At 36.5% G+C, this 19506-nt stretch overlaps 1 protein-coding gene across 1 annotated transcript in view; it reads right to left on the reverse strand.

The window, feature by feature from the left end:
* The window catches only part of MAP4K5 (mitogen-activated protein kinase kinase kinase kinase 5), a 114413-nt gene that overhangs the window by 27621 nt on the left and 67286 nt on the right, over positions 1 to 19506 (reverse strand). Inside the window, exons 13-19 of the mRNA XM_027971724.3 lie at positions 15403 to 15481; positions 4909 to 4967; positions 3639 to 3706; positions 2082 to 2124; positions 1306 to 1459; positions 299 to 396; positions 93 to 134 (exon numbers count right to left, since the gene is read on the reverse strand). Of these exons, the coding sequence (XP_027827525.1) occupies positions 93 to 134; positions 299 to 396; positions 1306 to 1459; positions 2082 to 2124; positions 3639 to 3706; positions 4909 to 4967; positions 15403 to 15481 (543 nt within the window). The remainder of the gene's footprint in view (positions 1 to 92; positions 135 to 298; positions 397 to 1305; positions 1460 to 2081; positions 2125 to 3638; positions 3707 to 4908; positions 4968 to 15402; positions 15482 to 19506) is intronic.

Consider the following 19506-nt stretch of genomic DNA (forward strand, 5'->3'; position numbering starts at 1 on the left):
CTTTCAACACCTTAAGATACTCGACAGCAAATAAACAATCTTCAGCTTCTAAAGGAAAATTGACAAATGGTTCAAATAAAAATATTCCTTACCAGTACTTTTGGGGTTGGTGGAAGGCCATTGATTACTGGTTTCTGTGGGAAAAATAATTTGTAATACTGTAAGAGCTCTTAAAGCCTTAAAAAAAACTTTATACATTTAGAAGGCCAGTTATTCCGAGTCTTGAATTAAACAGACTATGCTCCTTATATGATACAGTATTAGTTACAACTAATCACCAAATGCCTGTTATACATACAGGGAAATCCCGCTTGTCCTTTTTTCGTGGTAACTGTGGTGCTTGAGCTGATCCTTCTGTGTTTTCACTAATCAATTTTGAAATACCATCTCCATTTCCTAAAGAGAATCACAGTTAACAGTTGAATGACTATACAAATAAGTTTTCCTTGAAAAATAATTTCCCTCCCCCCCCCAGTACTTGTTTTCCATTTGGGTGATCCTTCATTAGGAAATATTCTCTATTTTCAGATGAGTTAAAGTATTTTTGGTGCCTTTCTCTAGATCCTGAGGCGGTAGCACTGCAACTATAGCAGTGGTCTTAATACATGAAAACAGCAAATGCCTTGCCATACTGTGAGAAAAGTGAAACATGACCTACTAATGCAGATATTCAAGGCCTTCAGAGTTTAACTTGGCTCTACCTTTTTAAGTTCTATTTCCCAGTTTACACCCTTAAAAGTTCACACTTCTATATACGAGGCTGTTCTTCCAACACAAGCTACATTTTCCTGCTTCAGTGCATTTGTTCATTCTTTCTTGTTCTCTAAGAAAATCTGTAAGCACTGGTTCCAACTATTAAAGGCTCACCAAGGGCCTACCTCCTCTCTACCCTATCCCTATCTCCCTCAGAGAGCTCTGGTGTTCTGTTACATACAGTTACTTATTGTAGGAGACACTTAAAATGTCTTGTCTGATTTTATGTGCGCATGGATATAACTTTTGCTATACATCATGAACTTCTGGAGGGCAGGGTCATCCATTCATCTTTCTAGATCCTATAATATTTAGTAAGGGATCAAATTAGGGATTGGATTGGATTGAATCTATTCATAGTCCATCCATAATGGAATTTTAAAGAACTTTCACAAAGTTTTAAACAGTAATAAGACTGACTAAAAAAAAAAAAAGACAGTCTTTAAAATTTGAACAAAATGGCTTTCTTTTCAGTTTTCACTTTGATTTATTTACCGAGATCACAGTATCTAGCTGTATGCACTCCAGGGCTGCTGATACTGCTAGCCATACCAATAGAGGAAGTCTCGGCTACAGGACCACAACTGGGGCTACTCTGTCTTCTGAGAACTTGGGGAGCTCTGTTCTCTGAATCAGGACAACGTTTTACAGTTGATGACTTTTCTTCATCTGGGAGGTTGTCTTCAGGGTAACTGTTTATCCTTGGCTAGTTGATAATAAGACATAAAAGTACTTTAATAAATCTGGACATAAAACATTAACACTGTTATTATGTATCAAAGACTTTAGGGAGAGAAAATATGCCTTTTTATCTTTCTCCTACATAGTTCAATTCACTGGGCCAAGTAAGTAAGGTAAGTAAGAGCTTAGTTACTGTCTCAAAACAACTATGAACTTGCCATGTGACTTTTAATAGCCCTAGCCCCAAACTGACATTTTTATAACCAATAAAATCATATACACAATCCATGAAATATTTAATAACTAGAAACAAGCAAGGAAAATGACTTAATGAAGTGTGACTCTAGTGAAATGTTCAACTGAGGTAATAAATGAGGACTGTAAACGATGAACTCCTCTCCTTTCAACGTGGTCAAGCATTTTCTTAAATGACTAATCATCTATCTTTGCCTTTTTCTAATAGCTATGAAGATACTGTATTTATCATGAAATATTTTAAAATATATTTTTACATCTTCATAATATGCTCTTGAAGAAAACTATATCTAAAATATATTTAAGAGAATTGTGGACAAATTCAATAAAGTTACTTTTTAAATTTATTATTTAAACAAGGGTTTATTGATGAAAATCTTTAAGTTGCTTACCTTAGGAGGTAGGGGAGGTGGTATTGCACGTTTTGAGGTTGATCTAACACAAAGAGAAAAATGCAATTTAGATGGTTTTAAGTGGTCATAAGATAAAACAGAGAGAGCACTAAATCTGCATTAAAATCTGCTTCTATTCAAGGAATAAAAAAGACAACTGGATCACGGCACAGAGTAACTTTAAAACCTACAGGAAGACCTAAGATCTCATTCTGTTAAACTGTATTATTATGACTATAAAACAGAGCTTTTATAATGTGAACACAGTCTTTTTTACTTTGTGGTTATGCTTTGCTTCATTTAATATGTAATAAAAACTAAATTAAACTCAATTAAAAAAAGATTCAGAATTTTAGAGCTGGAATCCACAGTGCATCATACATTCAAATAGCTCTATCATCACACCCTTCATTACTCTAAGTAGGGTCCAGAGATCAGCAACATCAGTAACACAGAGAAACTTTTTTTCTGGCCACATCATGCAGCTTACAGGATCTCAGTTCCCCAACCAGGCATTGAAAGCAGTAAAAGCATTGAGGCCTAATCCCTAGACCACCAGGGAATTCCCAAGGAAACTTTTATAAATGTACCCCCTAGACCTACTTAATCAGATTCTGCATTTTACCAAAATTTCCAGGTGATCCTCTAGGCATACCAAAATTTGAGAGTCACTGATCTAGCCCACTGGTTTCACACATTTATCCACAGTCATTGCAATCAATTGGGAAGCTTTGAGGATTCTTAGATTCCACTTCCAAAGACTATATTCCATAGCAAGGGTTGGCAAACTTTTTCTATAAAGGGTTAGTCAATAAATATTTTAGGCTCTACGAATCATATAGTGGTCACAACCACTGAGCTCTAATGTTGTAAGCATGAAAGCAGCCATGGATAAACTTATAAGCATGGCTGTGTTCCAACTAACCTTCATTTATGAACACTGAAATTTAAATTTCATATAATTTTCATGTGTAACAAAATTACTTTGCCTTTTGAATTTTTCAACCATTAAAAAATGTAAGTATCATTTTAGTTTGTGGGATGCACAAAAAATAGGGTCAGATTTGGCTTACAGGCCATACTTTACCAACCCCAGACCTGAAATCCTAATGTGGGGGTCCTGGAATCTGTACTTCCACAAGAGCTTTCTAGGCATTGCAATGCACTAACAGGTTTGGAACAACTCACTCAGGTCAGCCCCATCACTTAATCATTGAGGAAAGACATGTCTAGAATATGAAGAAATCACACTGCAGGATGGAACTGGGGCTTTCTGATGTCTACTATGGTACTTTTCCCCACATCATCATGCAGCTCATCTTTCAGTATACCAACATTACACGTACTGTATTTTTATTTACAGAATAAAACCCTAAAACCTTAATGATCAACACATGTTGCCTTTTGGTAATTAAAAAAAGTCAGAAGTTTTTTACTGACAAGAGACATAGTACAACTTTTATAAGAATAAAAATTAAAATTTATTAGAATAAATCACTCACCACCAAATGTTGTTCTTATACAATCAAGTAAAATAATGTTAGCAAAACAACTTACTTGCCAGTATTTGCACCATCAACAAAAGGATTCCACCGTAACAGAAAATTCGGGTCTGATGATACTCCCTATGAAGGTAAAACAGAGTTTAAACATGTTACCTTATAATAGGTATTAGTCACTTTATTCGATTCAAAAAAACACTGTTTGTCATGATTATTAATCATCTTGGCTTTCAACTGTGTAGTCTCTAGCTATACTTGCTGTCACTTGACATATTTATGCCAATAAGTCATTATTAGTCGACTTAAATGTAAGAAAGATTAGAAACACAGCTTAAAATGTGACAAGCCCTCTTTACCAACATGCTAGTACATTCCAAAGCAAAACAGAAAAATGTTAACTTTGAATTATGTGCATCACTACTCCATTAGCATGGAGAACTAAGTACTATTTTAGTCAATTATCTTCAATTTATTGGTGTCATATTTTTTTCTGACTACCATGAAAACTGATAATTTATTGTCCAGCAATATATCACAGTAGGAAGAGCACCACTTCCAAATGTAAGAATGAAGAGATCCACTAACAGAAGATAATTACTCTAAAAACTATACTTTTACTAATGGTTAAAAATAGATGTTAGAATAACACCTAGGCCAACTCTAATAATATCATGCTTTATTAATTGTTTCTTTCCTTTTAGATAAGAAAAAGGGTTAACCAAATAGTAATCTAAAATATGAGCAATGGTTTTTAAAAAAAGGGCTATATTAACAAATAAATATTAAAAACAGTAAGGCAATGCAAAATTGCACTCTAAACCTAACAGAATCAGTATGTAAAAAGATCCTGAGAGCTTAAAGCCTGGCATCAAATACCATGTATTTAATAACTTTATGTGAATTCTTCAAGACTTAGAAGTGTCAAAATGAATGGTTAAAATGGTATTTACACACTGTACCCTAGTCAAAATACACCTAACTATAAGCTTTTTCAAACTTTAATTGGTGAAATGTATGTTAGTTGCTCAGTCATGTCCAGTTCTTTGAGATCCCATCATCTGTCCAGGGAATTCTCTAGGCAAGAATACTGGGATGGGTTGCCATTCCCTTCTCCAGGGGATCTTCCTGACCCAGGGATGGAACTCGGGTCTCCTGCACTACAGGCAGATTCTTCACCATCTGAGCTTCCAAGGAGTGGGTGAAATATATTATCAAAACTTAACGCTTTGAAGAGTATATTACTTTTTTCTTTGGTCAAAATATACCTAATTATAAGTTTTCTCAAATTTTACTGTGTAAAATACTTTAAAAGTCATAAGTCTTACCATTTCATCCCGTGCTTCTGTTTCTTTTCTCAAAGGAGGTTCAAACTGTAATTTGTCAACTGTGAAATATAACAGATATTCAGAAACTTTAACTTAAAGGGTCAATCTTGAAAGTGCAAAGAGAAGCGTGTGTACTGGGGAGGGAGGAAGGGAGAGAAGAGAAGAGGAAAAGACAAAAACTCTTAATTTCTTTACTAACAGAACACCCCCCAAAAAGTAACAATTTGCTATTTTCCTAACAATTCTACTTAATTCTTGGTTGGAATCAGGAAATTAAACAGCAATTTTGTGTGTAAAAGATTTTTTTAAAAACTAATTAAATGTAGGTGAGAAAGCAAAACACTTTAAGGATGTTTCTATCCAGGCTATATTGAGACTAATTTAAACTACAAATTTACTGCAGGATGAAGCCTCCAAAATTACTTATAATTATCTAAAAATAACAAATATTTGTCAAATTAAATATTACTATGGCATTCAGGAATCTAATATTATACTTTGCTAAATGAATATCTGATCTGGCCTAATCAGACCAATTTTAGAATCACTCCTAATAGAGTAACTTCTTTTACATGAAATATTCTGTAAATCAGAGAAAAGGATGACTTATTGCCTACTCATGAAGTACACAGAATTTTAAAATTCTAAAATACAATGTGATTAAAAGACCAAAAAATTAAAATATACACACTTGCATTGTAGAGATACAAGTTTCCTAAATACAACCTTGCTCAACAAAATACACTAAAAAAAAGTCTTTCAAAAAGGATCCAGTTATCTTTATCCCTAAAAACAAGATTTATAAAGCAACACAGAGCACTTACATAATTCATGACACTAAACAAAAACATTAAGTCAGAAAATTTTCAAAGAAAGATATTCCATAAAATGTATTCTCTACTTTTCAAATATAAAATAAAAAGAAGTTGATTATTTATAATGACAACATAAAAAAATCTTAATTTAAGAGCCATTACTATAATTCACAAAGAACCACTTCTCTCATTTGAGACAGAGATGAGTTAAAAGTATTTTTCTTTCAGTCACAAGAAATACTGGCATGCAGGTCTAGAAATGAATTATAAAATGTGTAAATATGGAAAGAAAAGAAAAAAATATCATTTTCCATAACAATTATATAATTAGCTAATTTCAAGACTTAAAACATTGCTAGAGAAAGTTCATAAATTCTCATTAAACATATAGCAAAATATCAACTGTATCCATCCATACCAGTATCAGTAATTAAAAATAAAAATTTCAATTTCATTTCTTTTATAATATAAACATTTAAGATGTTTTACTTTATCATGTGAAAAGTATTCCTTAAAAAAAAAAATCAAATTCCTTATGACAAGTCTAAAATTACTACAACCACGACTTATGGCAAAGAATGCTAGAATCTCCAATATCATTGTTCTGCTTAGAATAGACTCCACAGTTCTAATGAGGTGGGGAGCCTATTGTACAGAGTGAAGTAAGTCAGAAAGAGAAACACCAATACAGTATATAAACAAATATACATCGAATTTAGAAAGACAGTAACAACAATCCTATATGCAAGGTAGCAAAAGAGACACAGATGTAAAACACAGACCTTTGGTCTATGTGGGAGAAGGGGAGGGTGGGATGATTTGAGTGAATAGCATTGAAACATGTATATTACCATATGTAAAACAGATGACCTGCTTTGATGCATGAAGCAGGGCACTCAAAGCCAGTTCTCTGGGACAACTCAGAGGGGAGGAAGGTAGGAAGGGAGGTTCAGGATGGGAAGACACATGTGCACCCATGGGTGATTCATGTTGATGTAAAAAACCACCACAATACTGTAAAGAAATTATCCTCCAATTAAAATAAATTAATTAATTAATTTCAAAAAATAGACTTCAAGTTGTTTTGTTTCACTTTAACAAAAATCCTAGGAGTACCTTTGGCTGTGTGTTTGGCTTATAAAATACAAAGATGGGGAGGACTTCTATGATATATCCTCATTTATCTCCAAAAGATGTTACTATAGGCGTAAGTGTTAGTCGTTCATGTCTGACTCTTTGCAACCCCATGAGCTATCACAGCCTGTCAGGCTCCTCAGTCCATGGGATTCCCCAGGCAAGAATACTGGAGTGGGTATCCATTCCCTTCTCCAAGGGATCTTCCCAAGCCAGGGATTGAACCTAGTCTCCCACATTGCAGGCAGATTCTTTACCCCTATAAAGCCAGGGTGAGTAAGGATCTTACTACCATCTATCAAAGATTATAAACCTGTGATGTCTGGTAATCTATTGCTTCAAAATAATTGCTTCATATACCTTGTATGCACACACATATTAGTATTACATGTTAGTAATTAGTAGTTTATAGCAGAAGGGTAAATCTAATTCCTGTTTTACTTATTATACCTATAGCTGAGGGGTTCCCTGGTGGCTCAGACAGTAAAGAATCCTCCTGCAATTCAGGAGACCCGGGTTCAATCCCTAAGTCAGGAAGATCCCCTGGAGAAGGGAATGGCTATCCACTCCAGTATTCTTGCCTGGAGAATTCCATGGAGTGAGGAGCCTGGTGAGCTACAGTCCGTGGGGTCCCAGAGAGTCGGACACAACTGAGCAACTAACACTTTCACTTTCTAAGAAAACAGAACCCAAAGACAGTTTCACTGGGCACAGGAAAGGAGTAGTTTGGGGCTTCTCAGACAGTGGGAATTTGAAAGGCAGAATACCAGAAATGAGAAAACTGAACAAAGAAGGAACTCTAAAAATATACCAAGAGGTCTCCTTAGAGAAATCTTTGGTTGCATACTAAGTTGCCCACAAGCAAAGCAATACTCTGCAAGGTAGGTCAGAAAACAGCTAACACAGTGCTGTGAGCTAAATGCAAGTTTTAGTGATCACACAGTAAAAGGAAAGAAATGAATTTCCACCCAGAGGAGAAACTGCTGAATATTGTAGTAAAATCTAAGACAGGCCTTGAAAGGACTGAGATGACCTACCAGCTAATTTATGCTTCAGACACTCTTTAAAATAAAAGAGGTCAAAATCCAGACATTTACTGTTGTATTACAACATCCAAGATACAATAAAAAATGACTACAGAATAAGTAGAAAAAAAATAAAAATCATAACCAGTTTAAAAAACAGATAGACTCAGAGGTGACACAGCTGCTGAAATTAGCAAAGATGGACACAATAAGTAAACAGATGGAAATTCTCAGTAGAGAGATAAAAACTATATATATATATATGTATACATGGATGTATCATCCATCTATCTATCCATCTATTTATCTATTTTTCTATCAATCTATCTTCATCAATGAAAGTCTAGATCCAGAAAACACAATATACGAAATAAAATTCACTGATAGGCTTAAATAACAGACAGAATACAACAGGAAAAAGGTCAATGAACTTAAAATCTGGGCAACAGAAACTAAACTGAAGTACAGAGAACAAAAACACCTTAGGTATGTTTATAGTGGGCAGGGAGAACAGAGCCTCAGTGACCTGTGAAGCAACATCAAGTGGTCTAACATGTAATTGGAGTCCCAAAAGGAGAAGAGAGAATCTAGGGCAGAAAAACTGAAGAAATAATGGCCCCAAATTTTATACAGCTGATAAAATACACCAACTTACAGATCTAAGAAACTCAGTTAACACCAAATAAATAAAAACAAAAATTCATCTAGGCACATCACAGTTTTCAACTACAAATTGGCACTTGCCATTCCTGAGTTGGGAAGATGCCCTGGAGAAGGAAATGGCAGCCCACTACAGGATTCTTGCCTGGAGAATTTCATGGACAGAAATTCTGGTAGGCTACATTCAGTCCATGGAGTTGCAGAGGCAGACACAACTGAGTGACTAACACACACATCTATCTCTACAAGGGTTAAATCATGTGCTGCTGCAGCTGCTGACCTGGCACACCCCCTGATGGAGTTCAACGTGGAGAGCAGAAATGAAGCACCCTGTGCTCGGGGTAGGGGTAGCGGGCTGGCAGGACAAGTCATCAGACAGGTATTTTTAAAAGCTGATTTTCAAAAGCCCAATCTTCTATCTCCTCATACCTAGAAAAGCACTAAAATCCTTCATGGTGATGACTGTTTCTTATGAATAACAGAAGCTTCATGAGACCAGCAAAAACTTTCTACTTAAGTATGTGCTTGATTGCATGTATGCCCCCTTTACCAAAATCATAAATATACTGTCCTTCCCCCATAACTCTTTTGGAGCAGTTTCTCAGAGTTATTTGAGGTGCTGTCTCCTAGGCTGCAGTCCTCATTTTACCCCAAATAAAACTCAACTCTCATGTTGTGCATTTTTTTTAAAGTCAACAGTTATGGCAACCACAAAGGGATTCAAACCCTCAATGTGTAGCTGACACTGTCAAACTGCTAAGAAAACAACAAACAAATTCCACAAAAGTTTCATAGTATAGTATCTATTAATCCAACTGATGCAGTTGAATACTTTCTATTTTGTGCCTTAGGAAAAAATCTGAATTGATGTCATGGACTGCGTTGCAACCTGCAGCTTAACAAATGCCAATGTTGAGGAACACATGGGTATGCTATTCTTCAGATAATTTTTCAAAACTAGTTTTCCTGACAACAAAGGCTTTTGCTTTGGTTATTGTATATCTATTTCTAGAATGGCTCAAAGGTTGTTTAAAAAGGCTCAACCTTAACAATGGCCAAAAAATGTTGCTTGAGTTTGTGTTTCCTACCTGGGAAAATTCTAATTACTTCTCTAGTAAACACTCAATTGTCTATAACTATTACTAAGGAGGTTTGTGAGACAACAAATCTTCCTCAAAATCTCTATCACCTTTATCATTCTTACTCTTCATGTAAAATAAGAAGGACAAATGGAATTTTCAAACTTAACTTGGATAAACTTTTAGAAATTCTTAGCCCTCCTTAGCCTAAAATGGGTTTTGTTTGTTTGGCTTGAATGAAAGTGAGGTCAATTTCCTCAGGGGCCCATTAACTCTCTCTCAATAAACCCAAAACTGAGTATCTTATACATCGAAGAATACTGCCCCCAACTCCAGTTTCTACAACATCACAGACTAATATAGCTGAGACTTGTACACTACAGTTTTATATTCAAACATATCCAAGCAGTGTTTCCTCTGAAATAATCTTTTCATGATTTAGAACTCAGAAACTATCTTCTGGGAAACTTCTCTCTAAACTCAATAAATAGAATCTTGCCAGGTAATGTTAATAATTAATACAATGGTAAAACAGAGCAATGATCCTTGTATTAATTTGTCTTAATTACAGAGACATGGGCCAATTTAAATCAACACAAGATGGTCTCAATAGGAAATCTCAAACTGCAGATGATAATCGTCAGAAGTAGATGACTGCAAGAAGGCAATTTCTACACAAATCTGTTGAATCAAGCTGATAACAATATGAAAAGAATCATTTGTCCAAGTCCAGTGGAACAAGATGACAGAAGACTCTGATTTTCATACTTTAATGTGCATACTATATAGCTCTTTAGCTACAGTTTCTTCTTCCTCCTTGCCAATCGGAGGTTCTGGATTGTGGACAGACTACTTGTTACCTCTGTAGAGTCTTTATTCTTAATACTGCTCTGTGTAGCCTCAGCCCTTGTTATGAGTCCAAATACCTGGCTAAAATTCACTTGTGAGTCATCTAAAATCATACACTTAAACCAATAGTTGGGCAGTCATTTTCTTTATTGATACCTCTCAAATCCCCTTTGGTGCCAATTTTTTGTAATTAGTTGGTTTCCTAGGTAACTGTGAAACCAAGCAGGACCCTACAAGGATCCTGGGCACAGAAGCCTTTCTGTCTCCCATCTCCTTTAACTCAGCATCCCCCACCTTCACAGAGTTCCAAAGGGCAGATTCAACCTGGGAAGGGAAGGGATATAAAGGTGGGGGAGGGGGATAGCCAGGAAACAATAGTGCAGCTCTTGGGGCAGCGTCCTGGTTCCACCTCAAGGGACACACATAACAAAGTCTTTAAGGTCTTTTAAGAGGTCAGCATTCTTCATAGCAGAGAAACACCACAGAAGGGTATATTAACAGAACCAGATCAGTTCATCAAGAAGATAAAGTTCTGTTCACTTCAGTCACTCAGTCATGTCTGACTCTTTGCAAGCCCATGGACTGCAGCACGCCAGGCCTCCCTGTCCATCACCAACTCCTGGAGTTTACACAAACTCATGTCCATTGAGTCGGTGATGCCATCCAACCATCTCATCCTCTGTCATTCCCTTCTTCTCCTGCCTTCAATCTTTCCCAGAATCAGGGTCTTTTCAAATGAGTCAGCTCTTCGCATCAGGTGGCCAAAGTATTGGTGTATTAGCTTCAACATCAGTCCTTCTAATGAACACTCAGGACTGATTTCCTTTAAGATGGACTGGTTGGACCTTCTTGCAGTCCAAGGGACTCTCAAGAGTCTTCTCCAACACAACAGTTCAAAAGCATCAATTCTTCGGTGCTCAGCTTTCTTCACAGTCCAATTCTCACACCCATACATGACCACTGGAAAAACCATAATCTTGACTAGACGGACCTTTGTTGGCAAAGTAATGTCTCTGCTTTTTAATATGCTGTCTAGGGTGGTCATAACTTTTCTTCCAAGGAGTAAGCATCTTTTTATTTCATGGCTGCAGTCACCATCTGCAGTGACTTTGGAGCCCCCCCCTCCCCCAAATAAAGTCTGCTACTGTTTCCACTGTTTCCCCATCTATTTGCCATGAAGTGATGGCACCCAATGCCATGATCTTTGTTTGTAATCAAGAAGATTACTTGAGGCTAAATTAGAGGAGTGGAGGCCCTGCACACACCCTAATCTTATCAGCAATGTCTCTGAGATTTGATTTGGCACCTATGCACAGAGGCTGAGCTTTCAGTATCAGCTGGACTCAACCAAAAAGTGGCTTTTCAGATAAAAAAAATTTTTTTTTAAAACAGAAAATTCAGGTCACACACCCATATCTGGATCAGAATGAGACAGTAATCTGCCTGACCACTCATCAGACTAGGAAAACAGACACAAATCCAAATGCAAAGTCGAGAAGAAACCATGTTTCTCCCAAGGATATGCTACATAAGTAAAGCATCACATGATGATTCCCTCTCTGAATTCCCCATACTTTCCTATTGAGAAATACCAGTCTCTAAAATCAGTCAGAAACGTTGTTTTATTAAATCATATTTATTAAAATGAACCATTCCACTCTCACCTGGAAGATTTGAGTCACTGATGGAGAGAAGTAGCTTTAATTTCCAATGTAGATACAGACCATCAACTAAAGGAGTTTCTGAATACAACATTTCAAGTTTACAAAGAAACAGGCTTCTGAATCTATTTTTACAGTATAGATCTTTTCACACACATCCCTACTTTGCTTTAAGTTTTCACTTAATTTTTATTTAATTTCCACTTTTCCCCCAAACTCTCTAATTCTTCTTTTCCTATTTAATGAGATGTTCCATGGTTCCTCTGGTGTGTGTTCTTCCTCACAGCAAGGAGTCAATAAATCTGACTTTACTGGACTATAGTCTGGTGGTCTTAGATTAGGCCAAGGTCAGAAAACTGAGCACTGAAGAACTGATGCTTCTTAACTGTGGTATTGGAGAAGACTCTTGAGAGTCCTTTGGACTGCAAGGAGATCAAACCAGTCTATCCTAAAAGAAATCAGTCCTGAATATTCATTAGAAGGACTGATGCTGAAGCTGAAACTCCAATACTTTGGCCACCTGATGCAAAGAACTGACTCACTGGAAAGGAGCCTGAGGCTGGGAAAGATTGAAGACAGGAGGAAAAGGGGACGACAGGGGATGAGATGGTTGGATGGGATCACCAACTCGACGGACATTAGTTTGAGCAATCTCCAGGAGCTGGTGATGACAGGGAAGCCTGGCGTGCTGCAGTCCATGGGGTCACAAAGAGTTGAGCGACTGAACTGAACTGATAACCATTATTTATGTCCACTAAAAACACACAGTAAGGATGATTACAGTAATCATAATAGCCCAAAACTAGAAACAAATAAAATGCCAGCCAAGTGAAGAATGAATAAATTATGCTATAATCATACAATGAAATACATTACAGTGAAAATAATAAACTATTACTGGCACACATGACATGACTGACTTTCACAGACGTTAACACTGAGCACAAGACATCACGCAGAAGAGGTGTATATTAGTTGACCCTATATATCTGAAGATCAAGACCACATAAAAACCAATCTATAGTGGTGAGATAGGAATAGTGATTAGCCAGGGCAGTGGGAAGGCAGGGGGATACAGGGAGACGGGAGGGTGTTGATTGTGAAGGAGCATGAGGAACCCTTCAGAGATTCTGATAATGTTGATCTGGGTAGTGGTTTCACGAGTGTATACAAATTTAAAAATTCATTGTGCAGTACACTTGAGCATTTTACTGTATGTAAGTTATTAGCTTAATTTAAAAAACTGAAACAAAAAACTAAGAACAGAACTAACAAGGTATGTATAAAACCTATTAAACAAAAACAAAACTATGAAACACTCCTGATGGACACAAAAGAAGACCCGGGACAACTTAAAGATCGACCAATAAAATGACCTTCAACTCTACCATCTTCTGTTTGGTACCTGTAGCACACAGGGCAAATTCCATGAAGGAATTAGTACTCTGGACACTTATAAAAGAACTAAGCTTTGAGCTCTCTGAGGAAGCTTATTTTGATTAAGATGACAGAATATCATAAAGATGTCAATTCTCCCAAAGTTAGTGTACAAACTTATGAGATCTCAGTAAAAACGCTGAGAGGTGTTTTTTTTTTTTCTTCAACTCAGTAGACTGATTCTTATGTTTTACGTGAGGAAAATATAATGGCCAGATATAATAAAAAGGAATTGCAACAATGTGTCTGTGTGTGTGTGGAGGGGGTGAGAGAAAATAGGAGGAGGATTATTTCTAATACATTTTAACAGGTATTATAAAGACATAATAATCAGATGTATGTGACTGGCACAGGACTAAGTATATTACAAGAGAACAGAATTTCCAGAAAAAGCCCTAAAATGTAGGTGGCAACTTAGTATATAATAAAGATGGCATATCAAACCTATTAGTGAAAACCTAAGTTTTTAATAAACAGTATCAAGGCAAATGAGTAGATATTTAGAATGAAACTGAAGTTGAATTCATATTTCATACCTCTAGCAAATAATACCTTATATCAAAGATTTAAGTATTGATATTATAAAAAGTGAAACAAAAAAAACAAAACAGGAAAATCCTTTTACAACCTTAAAATCAGGAAGGCGTTACTAAATATTGACACTGAAAACAAAAGCTATACAAGGAAAGATACATTTACACTACATTAATTGAATACTATACAGTCATATAAAATAAAGAAAATAGCTTTATAATAGCTTTATTTTAAAATACAAAAATAAACAGCTGCTTTTCTGTTTGGTATTTGAAACCCAGAGAGTTTGCTGGGGATAGTATAAGAAGAAAGCATAAAAAAGTATCAGCAATCTGGGACTAACAAAGACAGAAAATCTTGAATTATGAGTTTAACTATGAAAACGCATGACTGAGTTTAACAGATATGGGAAGGACATTCTAACTCTCCACTGACCTAGATTTCCAAAGCTGCATACAGAAAGCTAGAAATGTTTGGTTTCAAGAAAACAAAATACACATCTGCAATCATTCTAATTATCTTCCTCCATTATGGTTTATATTTTTTATTTAGAGCTTATTTTAATGTAAAATACTTCTAAATCTTTTTGAAACAATTATGCACTTAAATCAGTATACTCATCCTAAAAATTCTTTATAAATCTGTTCTTCCAAATTAACGTGGCTAAAATGACGAATATTGTTAATATAACATTTTTATGTCAATGATTAATTTATTGAATAAAAATCAATTTCTCCTTTTAAATATGCATTTTAGAAAATATCCACCTTGGTGCTAATCTGACTTAAAAAACCAAACCAACCCAAATATCCAACAATAGGGACTACAACACATCAACTCAATACAGGAGGATAAAACCATTAAATATAACAGTTACAAAGCCTAGGCTAATATATGGGAAATACTTCTAACTATATTAAGCAAAATTCTATGCATAGTATAAACTCAGCCATGTAAAACTACATGTGAAAAAATCTGAAGGAAATTCAGCTAAATATTATCTGTGGACTGGTGCTGAGTGATGTGATTATTGGCAATGTTAATTTTCTACTTTCTTCTTTTTGCAAATTTTCTGCAGTGAACATGTATTACATTTATAATTAGAAAGTAAAAACTATTTAACTGTAAACCAAGGGAATTTCATTACAAACAGAAAAGCAACCTTTATTTCAGAGGTATCCTGTTTTTGTGTGTATATACCCACAGATGGCCTGAGATTTTATTATTAAAAAACATCCCACAAGAACACCCAGCTCAACCCTCCAAAACCACCAATTGAAAATGTATACCAAACACATACAATTGATTTCTGAAGCTGTCCGTTCAGCTCTGGCATTCCTGTTTGTAGATCTAATGGTATGACGAATGACTGCATGGGGCTGTGAATATAAACATAATATATACACTTAAAAGAATTTCTGTGACAAAGTTAGAAGGTCAAACTTTCTCTTTTTAATTAAATTCTTATTTACTGATAGACATGACCACCTACTAATAAAGTGAATTGAAGGATAAATTTTTTAAAAAATGAATGAGATACTTAAAAGTTAATTCATTTATTCCGCACACATTTATACTGTATACCCTATAGGGTACATATATATATATATATATATGTATATATATATACTGAAGAGACGCAAGGAAAATCAGATGCAAATCTTATCTAAAAAGAGCTTATTAAAAAAAAAGAGCTTACAGTCTAGCAAGATAACATACACAAATACTTAAAACACTAGAAAAGAATAAGTGGCGTTCATTACAATCACTATTAATGCCCAGGGGAAGGAGAGATGACTGCCATTGGAAGGGGTAAAGAAATTCTTCATGACAGAGTTGTAATCTAATGTGAGGCCTTGAAGGACAAGTAGGCATTGAATGTGCAGCAAGGTGGGAAAAGCATTTCAGACAGCACAAACAATATGAACAAAGTAATGCAAGAAAAAAAAGGAAATTGTGGAGTGTTTAGAGGAATTGAAGCTGGTTATTATTTGAATGTGGTGAACATTAAGTGGAGATGACAAGCTGGAAAGACATTTGAGGGAGGATAAGCCAGATCATGAAAGGTTCTGAATGTCAGGCTACAGCTCTCAATTTTATTTTCTTGGCAAAGGAATTTTTTGGAGATTTACAGAAAGGGAATGCTATTACAAGAGTCAGCTTTAAGAGTAACTTGATTAAGTACGTAAAAGGGTATGGACAGGAGAAAGATTGTATGGAGAGGGACTGATGTGTAGTAAACCAAGTGAGAAAGCTTACTATTCCACCCTTTTGAATAAGCTCCTGATATTTTGAAACAATGCGTTCAGTTCAACCCCTATCTATGAAATTTCTGATGACTCACTCTCATTCACTAATGATTCAGACAATGGTCATGTCTTTTCCTCTACTTTAAGACCCACTATCATACCAAAGGACTCAAAAGCCCATTGCACTGGATTAGCGTTTACTGACCTTATCTCTCAAGACATTCTACCACACTTCAATGGACTCTATACTATTAAGATCATATCCTGGAATCTGTCATCCGGTCTGATATATGAATTCACATCATACTCCAAACTTCTCATCCTTTGAGCTTACTCTCTCATTACTCCAATAATTTTTAAATGTTCACACCAAATCTCAAGTCCATCAATCCATTACTTTCTCATTCTCCTTATGCATTTCTTCTATCTTCACTTTTCTTCCTATCCACGTTAGATGTAGTGGTCCATAATTTCAAGCGATCTCTTGCATATATCCTAAATTTGATTCTCACTCCCTGCCATCCTCTTCTACACTGGTATACCAAAATGACAAGCCTGAAGGGACTTAACTGGTTTATATCTGGGGTACCAATGACTGCTGGAGGAAAACTGCACATTGAAAATTCATCTTTTCTGAGGCTTCAGTGTTGCCCCAAAACATTTCTCTAGTCATTTAACCCATCCATTCTCCTCAATGGGCTTCCCTGGTGGCTCAGCTGGTAAAGAATCCACCTACAATGTGGGAGACCTGGGTTCGATCCCTGGGTTGGAAAGATCCCCTGGAGAAGAGAAATTAGTATTTCTTTTCTTTAAGTTGAAATATTAATTAATGCATAATACTATGTTAGCTTCTGATGTACTAGAGAATTTTTTGACATTCGTATACTTTAAGAAGTAATCACCATTATAAGTGTAGTAACCATCTGTTCCCATACAAAATTAATGTTATTGACCGGATGTTTTATGCTGTATAAAATAACCCTAACATATATATTTATTATATAACTGGGTATTTGTACATCTTAATCCCCTTCACCTATTTTGTCCACATTCTGAAGCCTCCCTTCTGGCAAACATTTGTTTCTTCTCTGTATCTGAGTCCGTTTTCATTTTCTTTCGCTTCTTAGATCCAAATATAAGTGAGATCATGTGGTATCCGCCTTTCTCTGACTTATTTCATTGGCATAATAGCTTCTAGAGCCATCCATGGTGTCAAAAATGGGAAGATTTTATGTTTAACATGCGAGTAATATTCCAGGGCTTCCCTGGTGAATCAGTGGTAAAGAATCCGCCTGCGAATGCAGGAGATGTGGATTTGATCTCTGGGTTGGCAAGATCCCCTGGAGAAGCAAAGTGAAAGCTTCCCAGTTGTGTCCAACTCTTTACAGATTCTATACAGTCCATGGAATTCTCCAGGCCAGAATACTGAAGTGGGTAGCCATTTCCCTCTCCAGGGGATCTTCCCAAACCAGGGATCAAACCCAGGTCTCCCATAATGCATATGGATTCCTTACCGTCTGAGCCACCAGGGAAACTCTGGAGAAGGAAATGGCAACCCAATCTAGTATTCTTGCCTGGGAAATCCTTTAGACAGAAGAGCCTGATGGGATACAGTCCATGGGGTTTCAAAAGAGTTGGATACAACTTAGTGACTAAACAGCAACAAGCTGTTTACAGCAAAGTAATATTCCTTATAATATTGTAATATTACTTATTACAAGCAAAGTAATATTCCACTGAATATATATATATCCTTTTTATCCATTAGTCCATCAGTGGACACTGAGGTTGCTTCCATATGCTGGCCCTTTCTCTTTTTTTTCTTCTAGGATCCCTAGAATGTGAATGTTAGTATACTTGATATTGTTTCAAAGGTCTTTTAAACCACCCTCATTAAGAAAAAAACCTCTCTTCTCTTTTTCCTCTTCAGCTTAGGTGATTTCCACTATTCTCTCTTCTACTTTACTGACCTGTTCCATATAACCAAATCTGCTACTATTTCTTTCTAGCGTAGTTTTAATTTTAGGTATTGTATTCTTCAGCTCTATTTGGTCCCCCCTTATATTTTCTAATTCTTTGTTAACATTCTTACTATGTTCTTCCATTTCTCTCTTGCGTTCATTGAGTATCTTTATGATTATTACCTGAAACTCTTTAACAGGCAGATTGTGTATCTTTTCTTTGTTTAATTCTTCTTCTGAGGTTGTCTTGTTCCTTTGTTTGGACCACAGTCTTCTGATTCTATTTGCCTAGTTCTCTGTGTTTATTTCTAAGTGTTAAGTAGATTGGCTACGTTTCTTGAATTTGGGAGGAGTGGCGTTATGTAAGAGATATCTTATGGAACCCAGCAGCACACCCCTCTGGACAGCAGAGCTATATACTCCAAGCATGCCCTGTATACGGCCTGTTTGGGCCCTTCTATTGTGGCAAGGCTGACCACTGGGTGTGCTGGCAGGTAGGCCTGGGCCCTGGCCCAGTCAGCTGCTATGACCTTCCTGGTGCAGGGTCCCAGAGCTTGTGCTGCTCTACTGATGGCAGGGCCAGGTTCAAGGGTGGCTAGCTATGGAGACAGGGAAGCTGGGGGTTGGCGCCAGTCTGCCAGTGGGTGGGTAAGCCTCCAGCACTAGTAGGGTAGAGGGAGGGCTCCACAATGATGCTTGTCAGCATCAGTGTCCTAGTGGTAGAAAAAACAACTACATTCAGCTGTCGCCGGCATCTGATTCTTCAGGGGGACTACTAGTTGTCTCCTGCCGCTCCAAGAGTCTCTCCAAGATCTGCAGGTGGGTTCCTTTCAAATCACTGACTCTGTGCATGTGAGATTTTACACATGCCCTGTAAGAGCAGAGTCTCTGTTCCCTACAGTCCTCTAGCTCTCCTGCACACAAGTCCTTTGAAGGATGACCTTCAAAGCCAGATTTTTGGGGGGCACATCTTCCCTGTGCAGGACACCCTAGATGGGGAGCCCAATACAGGTTTTGATGCTTCACTCCTTGGGGAGAATTCTGCAAACGTAATTATCCTCCTGTTTGTGGGCTGCCTATCTAGGGAGGTGGGTCTTGACTATATTATGTCTCTGCCTCTCCTACCCATCTCACTGTACTTCGTTTTTCATATCTTCAGTTGTAGAAAATCTTTTATGCTCGTCTTCAGGTCAT

The sequence above is a fragment of the Ovis aries genome, chromosome 7 (assembly GCF_016772045.2).
Source record: "Ovis aries strain OAR_USU_Benz2616 breed Rambouillet chromosome 7, ARS-UI_Ramb_v3.0, whole genome shotgun sequence".
NCBI lineage: Eukaryota > Metazoa > Chordata > Mammalia > Artiodactyla > Bovidae > Ovis > Ovis aries.